Here is a 16661-nt window from a genome sequence, read left to right as displayed (position 1 = left end):
TGTGGGTAAATTAATGTATATGTATACCGCTTTGAAGCTCGGTTGTTTGGATAATTCTTCCACATAAGTGGCATTGAAACTTGAATATCAATTTCAAAGAATACAGTCGCACGTACTTACAATTTAAGTGGTTGGGGCCCTTGTAATTAAAAAAAAACAAAACAAAAAAACTCGACAGTCTCAACTTGTGTATTCTAATATATGTATGACAAACGGTCGTTTAATATTTAACGGTGTCAAGTTTCAGCCCAGATTTTAAAGGTCCTTCGAAAGAGGGGGGGGGGGGGGGAGAGGGGGTTCGTGGCATTAGATTGAATGCAAGACTTCTGCAATTTTTTAGTTTATTTTTCTTTATTTGAGCTATATGAACTAAGGGTGAATTATCTGTATTCCTTTTCAAATACAAGACATTGTTATAACTGCCGCTGATGTACTTTGGCCCACAAAGTCATAGGAAACCTAACACAAGACAAATCATTACTGCCAAAAACACAATGTCGTTCTGGAACCTTACGACTGCACTCATTGAGCAGTTCTCGTCCAAACGAGCAAAGACTCGGCAAGGCCCCCCACTTCCGCCGGAAATGAACATGGGTGCTGCATACACTGTGAAACATTTCGTTGGCAGCTTATCCATGTGGGCGACATTTTCAAGCCCAGGAATGTTCTCTGCGTAGAGGATTCGATGTGTTTGGAACATCTTGGACTGTCCAAAATCCATGGATGGGGTATCAATACCAACCATCTTGACTTTGCGATTCTTAACCAACCAACGAGAAGCGTCGGGGTGTATTCCTATGAAAAGAAACCTGTCTTTGTATGGGGCATTTAACAAGATATGGCTACATTGCTTATTTACACGAGAAGAAAAACAGAATTGACCTTCTCAAGTGGAAGGAATTTTTCATGGAGGAATAACAGAGTATGCAGCAGCCTGGGGAAGGGCAGAAACTGCCGAAATGGCAGTCACAGTAATCTTTTCGTAAGGAGACTTCAATTCAGAGTATTGAAGTGGTGCGGTAATCATCTGCAACAGAGATATTCACCGACCGACTTAAGTGTTCAAGTGATCATTTCTTCAGCTAAATTTTACGGTTCTATAATTTCAGTACTGTATTTCTAGGAACCTAGAGCCTAGACCATCAAGTTTTTATTTTAACAGGCTGGAAACAGCGACGCAAGGTTTAAAAGAAATTAATTTGCCTTCGATGCTTTCTCCTTCATTCCATTGCTTAGTTTCATTTAATAATCTTTCCTATTTTTTCTTAATTTGTCCTGATGGTCCCCTTTACGTTTTCTAAATTATAACTTTTGTCTATTATTTCAACAACGTACCTGGGAAATGCAGCAGGGAAGTGTTTTTGAGATCAGTTCCGAGATACGTTTTCTTGTTCGGCCAATATTTTCCCCAGCCGAAAAATACCAGCAAAATAACATTATCTGGGATCACGCCGTGTTTCTCTTCCCATTCCTGTAAGTCGCTTGGTGTCATCTCGTAGTCAGCGTTCTATAGAAAAGAAAGAAGGGAAAGAAAAAAAAAACTCGTACCATTCTCTTGGTATTAATCAGTCGTAATGCTAATCGCGGTTACTATCAGTTTCAATCGCTGTGAATGGTGCGTTTAGATCACCGCAGAGGAAGACAACACAGCCGTTAAATCTTGAACTACTAAGAGTGAATAATATCAAATTTATCTTTAAAGTATCATCAGAGAATCACGAAGTAAGGCCACGAGAAAGGAAATGACCACCTACTGAGGAAGCTCATGACTGTTAAACAAATTGTCCTCTTAAGTAAGATAGGAATTGAATATAAAAGCCATCTTCGCAATAATGAACATTACTTAAGCAGTAGTGAAAATGAAGCCTTACTTTCACTACTGCTTGAGTAAAGTTTATTACTGCGAAGGTCGCTTTCATATTCACTTCTTTATCCACAGTTCACAAATATAACTTTAAAATATTCACAGTCATTTAAGAATCACCGAGTGCTTATATTTGTTGTAGAACTGAAATTAAAACTTCGCTCGCCCTTTCACTAAGAACAAATTGTTTAAGAAAATTCAGATATTAAATGAATGAAAGTTCCATCGATTAGTTCAACTGTAACCAAATACCTCACGTTTTAACTTTTTAGATACTTTTTGTGAACGATCAAAATTAATTGCAGACGGTTCTTAGGCCGCTTGTCAATCAACGTAATGTCACTACTGCTTACAAAAATTCATTTTGAAACCAACATTTTTCTGTCAACCGAAGTGATTTTAGAGAGAGAAAAGAGAGGATTAATATGTTATTTATCGGCTTGAGGCAGTGACCGACGTCTTTGCTTAAAAATACTGTCCAGCCGGAAAAACGAGATATGTTTATGAAAAATGGCAACGAAAGTAGGGATGTACTCGGCGACTCACGAAAGCGTTACTGTTGCCTGTGGGCAGAGATAGGAAAATACAGACCGCGTAAAGAACCAATCAGATTGCACGATTCGTTACCGTGCCCTCTGAAAAAAAACATTAGTTGATTCTTAACTTGATTATCTTGTGATTAAATATTACTTAGAAATTGACATTTGTAACGCAAAGAAGTTAGATTTCGTGACATTAGATTTCACAAAAATGTAGACAAAGTCCTAGTACATTTACGATATAAAATGATGTAACTGCATGCGTTTTCTTAGGCTAAATAAGGTGAAAGAACGTGCGATTTTGTCATAGTCACTTAATTTAGACGCATTACAATGGGAACTTTTACTGTACATGTGATTAATGTAAAAATACCGCCTTACGCAAGGATAGTAGAAAAACCCTCTGTATACCTAGAATTTGTTAGTTGGTCGTTGATCGTTGATAGTTGTGTTACGACCGTTGAATACGTGAAAGTTGTACATTAAATCGTGTTACATCGAAAGATACAGTCCTCTTGATTTGTTTGAACCAGCGAGTGGGGCTATAAGAATTCCGCAACACAGACCAAATCGCTCTCCACTCAATTAAGTTACCCTCATAACTTCTCCTAAGATTTTCAAGATGTTCTCCAGCATATAGGTGATGAGAAAAGACAAGCCTATCAACTGTAAGAATATTATCGTGATATTATACCGATATCAGTTTCTTTACTAATCAACTATAAGAAACTGGTGAAACAACTTACTAACCAGTGGAGCAAAAATAATTCAACACGTTTCGAAAATTTAAAAGTCAATACAATTTTACTAAAATGGGTGGAGTAATGATAAGGGTATGTTTTTGTTAAGAACCTGTGTTTTGATCGGAAACGCCTAGCCCCGACAGAGGTAAAGTAATTGCAACGCAAAGAGCACTACCTCTATCGTTTTATCGTTTCATTTAATTTGATAATAATGATAAAATTTCACCTTGTCGGCTTTGGTAGATAAATCAATCTTTATTGCAGGCCCAATGAGATGATCAAGGGGTATTTGGTCTGTTGTCCATTTTCCCGCCGCAAAATGCCTTGGTGCATCGATATGGGTGCCACCGTGTTCAGAGGCTCTGATGTCGTATGAAGCGTAGTAATACCCATCAGAAGTGTAATTTTCGAACACCAAGGAGTGATGGAAACTCACTCCTGTTGGCCAGTAGATAGTCTCATTGTTGAATGGGTAAGAGAGTTCTATCCATTCTGAATTCTCAACTGGTTTTCCAAGAGCCGGAACCCAAACAAAGATTGCACAAATCGCTAAACAATCCACAAGGCTCCTCATGTTCCCTGTCAGAAGAGTGCAGTACAATGTTAAACAAATAAATATGTACAACACAATGGTAAAAACAAGTAGCTTTACATGGTCTCTTTTACCATCATTTTTTCAGTCTCCTGGCTATGACAGTCAGTTGATCTGAAGGTTGTTGAGTCCCATCACCCCGATGTTGCCATGTTGATGAGGGTCTCATCTGATGTCTGATGTCTGAGGGTCTCTGATTAAGCAAGGCTGTGCTCTAGGAAAATTTTCAGGGCGCCCTTTGGGCGCCTAACCATAACAAGTAGGTCGCCTAGCCTTCCAGGTTGGTCGCCCGAATTGATTAATTAATTAATTAAGGGCGACCAGCGGAGCCCGCAATCCTAATCTCAACATTGGTTACAAACGCATGCGCGGCAGTTATATAGCCTTGCAGTGACTCGAATTTAGCAAAAAAAGTCGTCCTTCCAAATATTTGTCCCTAGGGACACTAAGAACCAATGAAATGAAAGGACGTAATTTGAGCATAGGCGCTTTGACCACGCGAGACAAACACGAAGCAGCAGTAATTTGAGCACAGGCGCTCTGACCGCTAGAAACCAACACCAAGCAGAAGACAATTCTCACCAAAGCATAGCTGTTTCACGTTCCATAGTCAATGATCTTTAACGTAGTCATAGTTAGTAGAGGGAACTGGTTGGGAAAGCCGGCGAACTTCAAAGGCCCAAACAATAGAGTCCCAGCCGAGGTTGAATTGACCCGTCACGTGACTCTGACCGTGCACACAACAAACAAGATGGCGGATGCTACAAACGAACTCTTCGTGTTTGGAGACGATTTTGAAATGATTTTGAACATGTTAGAGGAGGATGAAGCAATCGAGAAACACTTTTCAACTACAGCGATTGATGTAAGTATATTCTATGTGAATTCTTCGGCCTATTTCGGCCGCAGTGACCCTAAGTGTACCATACGCGACTCTTCGACAACAACTTGACCATCGTACCCAACGTTGACAAGTTAACTACGCGAAATTTTGTATCGCCAAGATACTGTCGAGCTAGATGAAAAAACTGTACGTAAACGTAAGCTTAAGTGAACTTTGAAGGCCATTAATGTCCATGCATTTTGCGGTAATGACCAAGACCACTTTGTAATCGTTTTTACCACAGGTTCAATCGGCAGATTTCGTTTGTAGTGAATGTGGAAAGAAATACAAGACAAGAGGAGGCTACCAGAGACACAGAGCTTCTAAGCATAACCCTAATGAAAACGACAGACAGGAACGGACGACTCTCACTCCAAGCAGTCTTGCTGAAATTGTAAAATATGCCATACAGACTGTAAACAGAGGCAGAGCTTTTGCACCAAGCCTTAGGAATGAGTTGAATTTGTACCAATTCAAACAATTTGATGAGGGAACTGATGAATTTACCGTGCTGAAAACAATTTATGATGGATATTTGAAAAATGGGGACATCGAGAAGTTTTATGGAAAATATTATGGTCAAGTACCATTGCAGTCCAAAAAGTTTTTTTCAGGACTATCCCACAATGCTGTAACATTATTAGCAACTAAGGTGGCAGATAGTATGCTGGTATACTGCAAGTCCACGAAGGCTTATTGTAGCAGCAATCATCCAACCCAAACTCTGTTATCAGAGAGAGAGAAGGCTGGTCTTCAATATGTGGGAGGTTATGTATTACATAATCTACACAAGCAGCATGCAAAAATATCAACAATTGAAAGCAATCATGCTATGGCAATCTTAAAAGCTGGAAAATTGGAGACAGGGTTTGATTCACAAAGACTGGTGTCAAGTTTGAGTCGTGGAGGTCTTTGGTCCATAACCAAGCCAGCAGAAAAGATTTTTATCAGAACAGAACATTATTTTCGACAAATGACATCTACAGTCAATCTGGCTCAAGTTGACATAGCTGATATTGTGGGCAAATCAGTGAGTGATAGTGAATTGTTGTCAAATTACTATTTATTAGTTTCTGATGCTGAACTTGTTCCAGACAATCACATTGTCAAAGATATCTTGCATGGTATTGTACACTTGTATGTCAGGGTGCGTTCATTTTCTTTTGCCAAGGATATTATCCAGCGTCATAAAATTAATACGAAGCAATCAAAAGCTAAGGCACTTCGCAAGGAGATAAGCAGGAGCTGTGAAGAGCAAAAATAAGAGAGGCTTCATTAGAACTTTTTTAAAATTTTTACTTTTTGCTGTATAAAAGAATGTAAAAAACACTAACATATGCTGCTAAAAAATGTTCCTTTTCCTGTTTCTGTTGGGCATTTGTTGCAAATATAACTCCTACTTAAAGCACTTGAAGACTGTGCATATATGTACATGTATTGGTTGCTGTAAACTGGAAAGTCAACAGATACTCGCTTTGGTCTGAATAAAGCCAGGAAAGGGAAGGACTTTTTTGTTTGAAGTACCTCATTATGAGAAAATACAATCCCTGAGCAACCTCTTTTCTAGCAATATTATTGCCCACTTGAAATATCACTCTTTTGGGTGGTTTTTTAAAGTAAAAAAGCATTCAAATTTGGAGTTTTACATTCCCACTCTACCCTTGCTCTAAAATCAGTTGTCTGCAATGCCATTATGTCCAGTTTAATGTACATGTATTGAAACAGTCAAGCAATTTTTAATTTTTTTCTGCATGGAAGCTTGGTGTGTGTAACTTGATCCCATGCATGGCAGGCATCCCTTCTACCCCTAGTGTTCCCACTCTGGCATGACACTGTCCTCTGGATTCTGATGGTGTTGTTGTTATATCCAAATGTGCGGATATCTGGATTGTCACTTCGCCTTCCCAGTTTGCGCTGGTTCCCAAAATATTCCTCCACTGGGTCCTGGCAGAAACGCTCTGTGAGCACGAACTCCATCCCTTCATGAAGCAGGAATTTGGTTGCCTCAATTGCAGAATACACTGTTATCTGGAAGCCCTCGTAGGTCTGCCAGGAAAGGAACATACGGGATCTGGCATTCTTGCTGAAGTTTCCTGGCCTTTCCTCTGTGCTCTCCTTCCATTTCCTCAGATACTCCAAGAAATTCAGTAGAAACTTAAACCTGAAACCAAGTGGCAACCAAAAATGTTAGTAACACCAACTACTCTCAGCTGTCAACACTGACACTCGTATCTGTCAAAGTAACATTTAATACTATTGATTGTCATCTGCTGCTCATAAATTTACAATAACAATGACATTATTCACCTAAAATGGATGTGCCTAGTGGTGGACATTTACCGAGCCACAAATGAGAATGGATAGCAATCTGGGCACACACAAAAATCTATGCTATCCACTGTTTTAGTATATACCAATGAAATAATGATAACCTCACTGGAAAAAATTTTCATAGAAATAAGTATACAGCAATAGAATTATGGAAAAAAAAAATTAAACAAATTTTGTGTTGTGCTGAAACTTCTCACAAAGAGAAGCAAAGTAGAGATGACTAAAACAACTACATGTTATTCCATTCAGGTGTTAAAAAAACAGTAATACCTTTCATCTTGATCAGATCGGTAAGGGGCTACGAATGGCTTGCGCTTCCTCTGATATTCTGTGGTACTCCGAACATTCAGACAATCAAAAAAGCCATCAACCATTTGACAGAGTTTTGCAGTTGCTGCTGCCTCTGGTGGCCCAAATTCCTTTAACACTGCAGCCACAGATGCACTAAGGACTTGAGCTGCTAGGTTCACTCGCATAACAGAGTATGCATTTAGGTTGACATGTTCAAATGACAACTTAGGCAACAGTTTCAAACCATTGTCCAAATCTTGATAGAAAATTTGTGTAATGTGCTGCCACAATAGAGAGAGACCATTGTTCCACGTGTATCTTGTGGACTTTCCAGAGCCTGAATGCATCAGACAGTTCCTTGTTGTCTTGACCAGGTGTGGGGCATCCGAGAAGAAATATATATAACAATGGGGTGCAAACAAATTTGTTGTACGATAACAAACATCCTTATCTGATTGCCCATCAAGTGACTTGTGAAGCCGATAAAACCTCCTGTTGGGTGAAGCACCATCAGATGTGGCAGCAATAACCCACAAGTTGCAAGAGGTCTCAAGGATACAGACAGCTTCCCAAAACAATGGCAACAACTGAGCAGCAGTAGCACCTGTAGTGGCAAAGTGAGCCAAGCCAAATTTAAGCTCTGTACAAATTCCGCGTACAAGGAAAGCAAGGGCATGCGAAGCAACATCATCAACCTTCTCAAGAACTCCAAAGTTCAAGTTTGGGTCTCCAAGGTCGGTAAAGCCAATCAGTTCACCAGTTGTCTTGTCAAGTACAAGGTTTGCCATAACTTTCATTTCGTCAAACAGGAGAACAACATATCGTTGTACATCAAAATAGCAGTCAGTCTCAGTCCTGAGTTGCTCAATCACTTCCTCTTGAAAGCCCCGTTGTGGCTTTATAGCGTTTCGGTAGTCCTTCAAACGTCGCTGACTTGGAAGAACCAAAACCTTGCTTTTTCGAAGTTCCTCATAGCATGAAGGTGACTTTACCGCAAGGGACAAGCAGAAGCGAATCATCATTGGGTGATAACGTACACCAGTGCAGCTACTTGAAAACAATTTCTTTTGCTGTTGCCAGAAAAGATTCATAAAGGGAGTTATTTCATTGTCCGCTGAATCAAATAGTTTAACGAAGTCATTGCTCAGTTCATGGTCTACTTCAATGCTTGATTTCTGTAATTCATTGCGCATTTCATTGAGCTCTCTTTCAAGTTCATAACATCGCAGCCTTTGCTGTCGCAGAGTCAGTTTGATCCTCTCTGGATCAGTCTTTGATATAGGAGCATTGACATGAGCGGGTGTTAACTGATGCTTGTCTTTTGCCTTCTTCGCTTTTTCAGAATACTTTTGGTACTCCATGCATGCACTGCACACCTTTTCAAGTTTTCCACATATAATCAAACAGTCCTTTACTCTCCAGTAACCTTTGTGTGGAAACTGTTCGTCTTCCTCTAACCCCTCACTCATGGGAACAACATGATGAAACAGTGTGCTTGTCATCTCTAGTGTGTCAACTCCACAACACAAACTGTAGTTCTCCCCCAACAGTTCAGCAAGACTATGTATGGATATATTCCTGACTGTACGCCGATAATCAAGGTACACAGGATGATCCTCCGGAAAATAACAGCCATAAACTCTTACTGTAAATGCTAGACTATCATCCACAACGATTTCAAACTTCGGAAGCACATATGGAATCTCTACCTGTTTTAAGACAGCTCTGTCAGAAAATGTTCCAATGTTCCAGTTTTGAAGGCTCTTTAGCTTAGTCAAGCGCTGACAAAACTCCGTGAAAGTCTTGTAATGAACTTGCGGCTTCTTGATCAGATCCTGGACAATGGTTCGCTCAGGTCTTTGCTCGGGTTTTGGAGTCTCGTGAGTTTTTTTCGGCATGTTCAACTTGGGAAGAGCACCAAACCGAGCCTTCTTCTTAGTCATTTTCTCTGAATCAACTATAAACAAAATAAAAAAATTACACGCCAAGTTTTAACGGCGATACAATGGATGGAAAAACCCCATATACAGTCAATGTCTAGTAAAAATCGCCTGAATTGCACCACTAACACGACTACACAGAATATACAGGACTGATATCTAAACACAAATCGACACCGTGACAGTCTACACTCGCTCGTACAAGTTCGAGCTACTTACATATTTCAACGTCCTCTGGTTCGAAGTGTTTTTCGCAGGTAAAGATCCTGTCCTTCGCTACTAAGACTTTAAATGGAGCATCGCTTTCTCTTGTCTTTGTAATTTCGTTCAGCCACTCTTGTCTCCATTTCTTGTGAGCCTCGTCCTTTGGTGCAGGCAACTTCCAAATTCCAATGCCTTTCGTCCTTCTGCTGGTCCCACAGCCAAACACAGCGCAGTTGTCGCCGGGCATAATTTCCCCAGGATGCTATATTTCTAGTATCTGATTTCAACGAATTCTTCTTTCGCCCGAATATCAAACAATTTTGTTCTACAAACGGAATAACGCTACTCAATACGCCATCTTGCTTTGTGTGTGTGTGTGTGTGTGTGTGTGTGTGTGTGTGTGTGCACGGTCGTGAACACGTGATCACTCGAAAATCAGAACAAAGAGTTCCTCCTTTGAAGTTCGCCGGGTTTCCCAACCAGTCCCCTCTACTAACTATGATGTAGTTGAAGGGCTCAAATAATATGTAAATTTCGCCTTCTTGAAGCTAAGAATGTCAAGAATCACGTGCAGTTCATGCAGAAGTGGCGGTCCATAAATTGGAATGCACACAACACAATTTTATCACGTGGACGACGTCTATCTCGTCGAAGAATCACGTGCAGCTCATGCATAGCTGGCGCGCCGTCCAATCAAAATCGAGCGTGTGAACTTGTGATCGGAACGTTTCCTGTTCGTGTCTGTTGTTGTCGGGTATCGAAATCTTCCTTGACTCAATCAATATGTCCATTTTATAATCAACAGTGTTTTTATTTACAACGTGAAAAAACAACCATTTTGTCAAACCCAACACAAAATAGAACTGGTGTATAATCAAACTGGTGTTACTGTTTCACAAGGTCAGTAAAACCACTCTTAGGTCCCTTTGCCTCGTTTATGGGAAAACAATCACCCACACTATGCAACCCTTTATTGCGCTGCAAATATAAATGCCCAAAATGGAAAAAGAACACAACGCCACTGTTTTACAATGAAATCGTTAACCTCAGTGAAACAAATCATGCATAGCCCTCGCACGCACTTCCTAACCTGTGGTTATTACTAGTTAATAATTAATTGATTAATTATTAATTATTCTGGCCGAGGAAACCATTGCTGAATGACAATCTTTACTAATCCGTGACGTTTTGAAAGAGTAGCGTTGTATACTTCTTACAGTTCCAGAGAATCCGCAGAATTGCCAAACAGTTTCATCTTTAATCTCTCTCGTTCAATATTCACTTCACCGGGCACGGGCGGCGAAGCGAGTTACAATATTTAGCAGTCACGTACTCTATTTTGGCGAACTTGTGATATCATGAAATCCTGTTATAAATTAACCACATACATGTTAAAACCGCTAAGAAAATTTCTTCGAAGCTAATTAAATAAACACATTTGCATAAAGGACGGTTTCGTTTTATTAATCACGCGCTCCACTATTGAAACTGTTGAAACACAAAAATTAAATATAAGCATCAACCACTTCAATAGAAAATTAGATCTTCAACACATGCTTGTGCAAAAATCGTGCAGTTTCTCACGGGCAAGGAAAAAATAATTTTTCGTGCTAAACCATGTGAAACAATATTGCATAACACACGCGACAACTTTGAGCGTGAACAATTCTTGTTGTTGTCATGCCGAATATTTTTTAGTTCTGCAAATGTCATCAAATTAGCAAGTAAAATTATAAAATGTTAGTTACAATCAGTTGCTCGCTTTATCGCGTCGTTCAATGGACAAGAAACCTGGGCCATGTACTATATTAATAAACCAGAAGAAAATCCACCGAAGCGAAACAAGACCCATGACCTCAATTAATATTTAACCTAAATGTACAGATCACACAGGCTATTGATTGCACTGCGCTTTCAGCGCTTTTGCTTTTCGGGCTAACGAGAGCCGGGGAGCACAATGGAGTTTCTTTTTGTTTCGTTCCGTTCCGTATCGTTTCTATACGTTTGCTGGTTTCGTTTCGGGTTTTCACACAAGCCGAAATCTATGCGCCCGGACGGGCGACCGCTTTTCTTTTTCAGTCGCCCGAGACCAAATGTTAGTCGCCTGAGGCGACCGGGCGCCGCTAGAGCACAGCCTTGATTAAGTGTTTTCTTTCCTCATGTTTCATATAAGCGATTTCAAAAATTTGACGATAAGAGGGTTACCCTCTTCTGTAATACAACTCGAAGTTCGTGTGAAGAGGCAATTGTTTCAAAAAAATCAACTTATTTCTGCACTAGAGTCTCGCATGTGATATGCGAGTAATGAATTCAAAATAACTCGTTGTCTCAATGGTCCAGCTAGTTTGAATAATAGCAACCGAAACTCATCAAACATTACTTCTCTAATGATGAGTTTTGAATACGTTACGACCTCACTGGTACAGCCTCGCACAGTCCTAGAAAGCGTAAAAATCACCTCGCAAGAAACAATCACACTGCCTCCATGTACGCTATTTATTCTTTCAACTCACCTTTATAAATTGCCTATCATATTTCCATACTTACGTCACAAACCTATCTACTCGTTGTAACGCTTCGGTAGTGGAAAACAAAGAAATGAAGCAAGTTTCATTTTAAAGAAACGAACTGGGAAACAAAAGCAATGGCGCTTAACCTACGATTTGGAGGTGATTTTAGACAAATGAATAATTGGGAACAGATTATCTCTTTTGTATCTCAGAGCGGAATCTTTTGAAGACATAGCAACGAACCAAGGTGAAAGTGACGAGCGGCGTCGCCAAATCTGTATTGGATCGGATCAGATCATGGAACGGATCAAGGACCGGATCAGATCACGCATCGAAAAAAAGCGAGAGGTGCGTATCATTTCACCAGTCAGTTATTATCATTATTTTTACAATATCATGACACGTACTACTTTTCCTTTATTCAATGTCATTTAGCACAGGCGAGAGAAGAGGCGGGATGAGAAGTAAGATTGTTCTAGAAATGAGTGCTGAAGTGCACGTAAGCGATTTTTGTGGTCCATGAAAGTGACCACATGGGTTTTGGGGCAAAAAAACTTCCAGTGGTGCCTACGGTCCATTACGTAAATAAACCTATTTTAGTTTTTTTTTTTTAACTCTTTTTAAAGTATTAATATTTTATAAACAATGGGATTTTTTTAAATTTTTCAAAAATTTTTTTTTCGATCCTTGATCCGATTCGTGATCTAGTCGGGTCCGATCCAGATTTTATTGACGCTGAAGTGACATGTAAACAAGCTAACTTCAAAATATCGTTCACATAAAATTATCATATCAATGATATTGACAACGCTTACATTTTGCATTGATATTCGTCTTTCAGCTACACTAACACGTTCTAACACGAAGAAAGATTTCAGTATAATTACATAACCCCACAATTTTCGAAAGCAAAGCATAAGTCTCATAGGCTACTGTTGTTTCCGCCGACATTTCTATCATTTATTAACTTCATGCATAACAACGAACGGGCGATTAACGCTTACGAAAAAGAGACTCGAGAAAATGATTTCAAAAGTTGAGTGTTTTAGAGGTACATCGCTTTACGCTTCTTTTTTGATTTGTACTTATGCTTTGGCAAAGGCCGCGTCTAATTCGTGTATTGCGTTCTTGATTTTTCAAGTGCTCTACACGATGCCGCACGCAACTCGCCTGCCTCAGTTAGGAGAAGAACAATACTAGCTCAACGTTGAGCCAAATGACACCGTTTAAGTCAGTTTATGAGTGAAATCTTGGATCCAAGCACTACGGATACTAACTGGTAAACTATAAATGTTACAAAGACAGATTTCTTACCTCAAGCAATCAACCAAACAGCTTTTAGCCTTTGAGCTTTGACATAAACCCGTGACTTCACTATTCAAATTATGCGTTGAGCATTTGCATATATCAAAATTTTTTAGGCTTGTTTTGGCTGGTCGTAGACATAACACTTAACACTGACTCCCAGTCCATGGATTACCGGATGGACTACCGGATGGACTACCCTAAAATGGATTACCTTTACAAACACTATTCCCAATGAGTACTATTAAAGAGATGCGATTTATACTTGAGTAGTAATTGTAGTCTTTGTATTTATAGACTACGACGAAATATGCCAAGAATTCGAAAAATGTAAAGAATGTAAATTGTATGTGAATGTCACACAATACCTAGCGTCACGCGTTTAAAAACAGTTTTTCCTCCTGCGTGGCGATAATAGAACCCAAATAGAATTTGAGCGGGAAAGTTTTTTGTTTCTGTGTGGATAGAACCATCTCTGCGGGAAAGATTTCGACTTCGAAGATGTCATCAGTACTTATCACAATTGGATGAATGACAAATATCCGAATAACAATTTGCTGATGAGAGATGTCTATTTGATCGGACAATTGGAAGCGTTGACAGATGTCAAATATTCACCCCGATGGTATAATTTTCTTGAAAGAAACAGGAGAAAAACATTGGACCACTGACTGTTTACGTGTGAAGACATGGCGGGGTCGTCTCATGCGAAAAAAATTCGTCGCTTAAAGAGAAAGATCCGTTTGCAAGCTTCCGAACATGCTCAAGACATTGAAAAATATAAAACGATTATTGAAGACTTAAATTACGAGAGAGACATCGTGAACTTGTATTTTATGTGGCTTTACATCACATCTACGAACCGACAGGGATGAGACAGGGATGGGTCTATGGCACATCATGGGATAAAGAAATCGCGGCCAGATTGGATTCTGCATATCATGACAAAGACTATTAAGACACTTGTTTATTATACTTTTGTAGTTATACATCAATTTTTGAAAAATAAAAAAGTTACATGAGTAACGAATAGAAATGAATGATGGAATTGTGTACATGTCTATTATTAAACGTAGTTAACCAATCTGTATCTACAATCACGGGTGGGTCTTCATGATTAGTAAAACCATATTGAATTATTGAATGATTGAGCATGTAAGTATTGACATAAGTGAAAAAGTTGACGTTCGTAAACAGTAAAAAGATAAAGATAACACTAATTGATGTTTCAGTGCATAAGCGCCCATACAATAGACGGCTCGTGAAGCTAAGTGGGTGTAGGTGCGGATGATTCATTCGGAGAAAAAATTAAGTGGCATGTAAGAAAAAGTTACGAATGTGATAAATACAGTGAGTATAGCGAAGCGATTCTTGACTAGAAATAATAGGAAACCGTAATTTGAATCTCATAAAAGGAAAAAATACGGAAGCATTAAAAAAGTGTCTTAGAAATGGACCAAATGGAAAATATCTCATTCGAAATAATTCGTGTGTGTTCTCAGGTAATATATTTTCAAATCATCCATTAAAATATCCGTCAAATTCAGGATGCTTATAGATTTCAATGAGAATGAGATCCTCATGTGAAATGTTGTGATACGCCATAGCTCTTCGTACATCTTCAATTAAACGAGCCTAGGATCTGGAAACGTTACGTGGACGATACCTTTACCATCCTGGATCACGAAAACGTAGATGACTTCTTACAGCATCTAAACAAACAGCAGCCTTCCATCCGCTTCACCATGGGGAGACAGAGAAAGACAACAAACTCGCCTTCCTAGACACCGCAGTTTTAAGAGAACCTGACGGCCGCCTCACCACCAGCGTATACAGGAAGCCCGCGCACACCGATCAATACTTAGCGTATGATTCGCACCAACCTCAATCAGTAAAACGCGGCATTGTTAAGTGCCTTTACGAGCGCGCCAAACGTCTCGTAACAAAACCCTCCGTTATCCCCGAGGAGAAAAAACATCTGTCATCTGTTCTGGTTTCTAATGGTTATCCTTTTTCTTTCTTGCAGAAACTTACCAGGACCGGAAAACCAAACAACAGTACCAAACCCGCTGACAAGTTCAAAGCTACTGCGGTTTTACCTTATGTCAAAGGGCTGTCCGAACAGCTTCGCCGTTGCCCACAACAACTAGGCGTACGCGCTGTTTTCAAGTCGGAGACTACGCTAAGATCTCAGTTAGTACGACCAAAAGACGTTGTCGACCCGGCTAAACAAGATGGTGTAGTTTACAGGATTCCCTGTGAATGCGGCAAGGTGTACATCGGAGAGACTGGAAGACCTATGCAAGACAGAATTAAGGAGCACGATCGAGATATTCGACTCGCCCGTACCGAGACCTCCGCCGTTTAGGAGCATGCCCACAACACCGGATATAGGCCACTCTGGAACGAAGTAAAGTTTATTGATCGTGACCCTTATTACTGCACGCGCAGGGTCAAAGAGGCAATTCATGTAAGACTTCACCCTAACAACATCAACAGGGATACTGGAGTAGAAATTCCAGAAGCGTGGATGCCCACGATCAAAAAACACAACAATAGGAGACCCGTGGGACTGCTGACCGCCGAGGGAGCAAATCACTGAGTGAACTGCAAGGATCGAAATGCACCAATCAGAGCTGTTGAATAGCAACTAATCACAGTAGAGCATCATGCTTTATAAGATCACGCATGACCAGTCGACCTCATCGCCTGAAGAAGACTAGCAGTAAGCAGTCGAAACGTCGCGATCTACATCACACGTGACTACATCGTGAGACAAACGAAAAACTTAGCTTTTATTATAAGAGACGGTGTTCTCGACCCGTGTATTATCAACAGTTTTACGAAGAACAAGAAGTACAGATGAGTCAAAACAAAGAAGCAGTAGCAATAGCAGAAGAATTGTGGGTGAAAGTTGTGAAGAGAGAAGACATAGAAAGGTATGAAAATATTAAGAAAGAAGAAGAAATAGAAGGGTATGAAAACATCATTCAATTAAAGAAGCGAGAGATGGAAGGACCACGAATGTTTTATCAAGCCTTACATGAAATATATGACCCACAACGAGGAGGAGATAAAAGCAAAGTCATACAATTAATGAGCTCGTATCACAAATCTTAAAAAAGATCCCTATATCCCTTTTTAGAAAATTAATATTGAAAGCTATGATGGATATTGTGCAAGATGCCATGTACTATTTAAAAGATGCCATGTACTACTAAAAAAAAATACACTCAATTGCTTTTCATTCGGTGGCAACTACTACAAACAAACTAATGGCGTGGCCATGGGTACTAAAATGGGACCCAGCTACGCCAATCTTCTTGTAGGTTTTATCGAACATCAATTTTTTAGCCAATACCACGGCCCAAAACCTGAACTCTACGGCCGCTACATTGACGATTGCATCGGCGCTACCTCCTCTACCAAAGAGGAGCTCACTCAATTTATAACCGCTGT

At 39.8% G+C, this 16661-nt stretch overlaps 4 protein-coding genes across 8 annotated transcripts; 2 read left to right on the top strand and 2 right to left on the bottom strand.

Annotated features, from left to right (window-relative positions):
* Window positions 1-332: 332 nt before the first annotated feature.
* On the bottom strand, window positions 333-13486 carry LOC113667749 (uncharacterized). 3 transcript variants are annotated; one of them, XM_089184704.1, is made up of 4 exons: window positions 13212-13486; window positions 3373-3725; window positions 1336-1507; window positions 333-795 (listed from the first exon to the last, which is right to left on the bottom strand). In XM_089184704.1, exons 2-4 carry the CDS (start codon window positions 3718-3720, stop codon window positions 449-451), a joined length of 867 nt encoding a protein of 288 aa, XP_089040830.1. In that variant the 5' UTR covers window positions 3721-3725; window positions 13212-13486; the 3' UTR covers window positions 333-448. The 3 variants fall into 3 exon arrangements, with proteins under 3 accessions (XP_089040830.1, XP_089040832.1, XP_089040831.1); XM_089184706.1 differs by lacking the exon at window positions 13212-13486 and adding an exon at window positions 11901-12068; XM_089184705.1 differs by lacking the exon at window positions 13212-13486 and adding an exon at window positions 11801-11918.
* Window positions 4370-6124, top strand: LOC149038367 (uncharacterized). Its single transcript, XM_089184697.1, has 2 exons — window positions 4370-4603; window positions 4866-6124. Exons 1-2 carry the CDS (start codon window positions 4490-4492, stop codon window positions 5883-5885), a joined length of 1134 nt encoding a protein of 377 aa, XP_089040823.1. The 5' UTR covers window positions 4370-4489; the 3' UTR covers window positions 5886-6124.
* Window positions 5667-9795, bottom strand: LOC149038366 (uncharacterized). Its single transcript, XM_089184680.1, has 3 exons — window positions 9403-9795; window positions 7223-9200; window positions 5667-6782 (listed from the first exon to the last, which is right to left on the bottom strand). Exons 1-3 carry the CDS (start codon window positions 9632-9634, stop codon window positions 6347-6349), a joined length of 2646 nt encoding a protein of 881 aa, XP_089040806.1. The 5' UTR covers window positions 9635-9795; the 3' UTR covers window positions 5667-6346.
* Window positions 10147-15698, top strand: LOC149038365 (uncharacterized). 3 transcript variants are annotated; one of them, XR_016180377.1, is made up of 3 exons: window positions 10147-10287; window positions 12110-12245; window positions 13039-13163. XR_016180377.1 is itself a non-coding variant. In XM_089184717.1 (3 exons), the coding sequence occupies exons 2-3, from the start codon at window positions 12195-12197 to the stop codon at window positions 15568-15570; spliced, it is 393 nt and encodes a 130-aa protein (XP_089040843.1). In that variant the 5' UTR covers window positions 10147-10287; window positions 12110-12194; the 3' UTR covers window positions 15571-15698. The 3 variants fall into 3 exon arrangements, 2 of the variants coding, with proteins under 2 accessions (XP_089040843.1, XP_089040842.1); XM_089184717.1 differs by lacking the exon at window positions 13039-13163 and adding an exon at window positions 15229-15698; XM_089184716.1 differs by lacking the exons at window positions 10147-10287; window positions 13039-13163 and adding an exon at window positions 15229-15698 and having other exon boundaries at window positions 12050-12245.
* The last annotated feature ends 963 nt before the right edge of the window (window positions 15699-16661 follow it).

This window comes from Pocillopora damicornis, chromosome 10, assembly GCF_964200805.1.
Source record: "Pocillopora damicornis chromosome 10, jaPocDami1.2, whole genome shotgun sequence".
In the NCBI taxonomy this organism is placed as follows: domain Eukaryota; kingdom Metazoa; phylum Cnidaria; class Anthozoa; order Scleractinia; family Pocilloporidae; genus Pocillopora; species Pocillopora damicornis.
The sequence above is the reverse complement of the archived record's forward strand: the minus strand, read 5'-3'. Positions and strand labels throughout refer to the sequence as shown.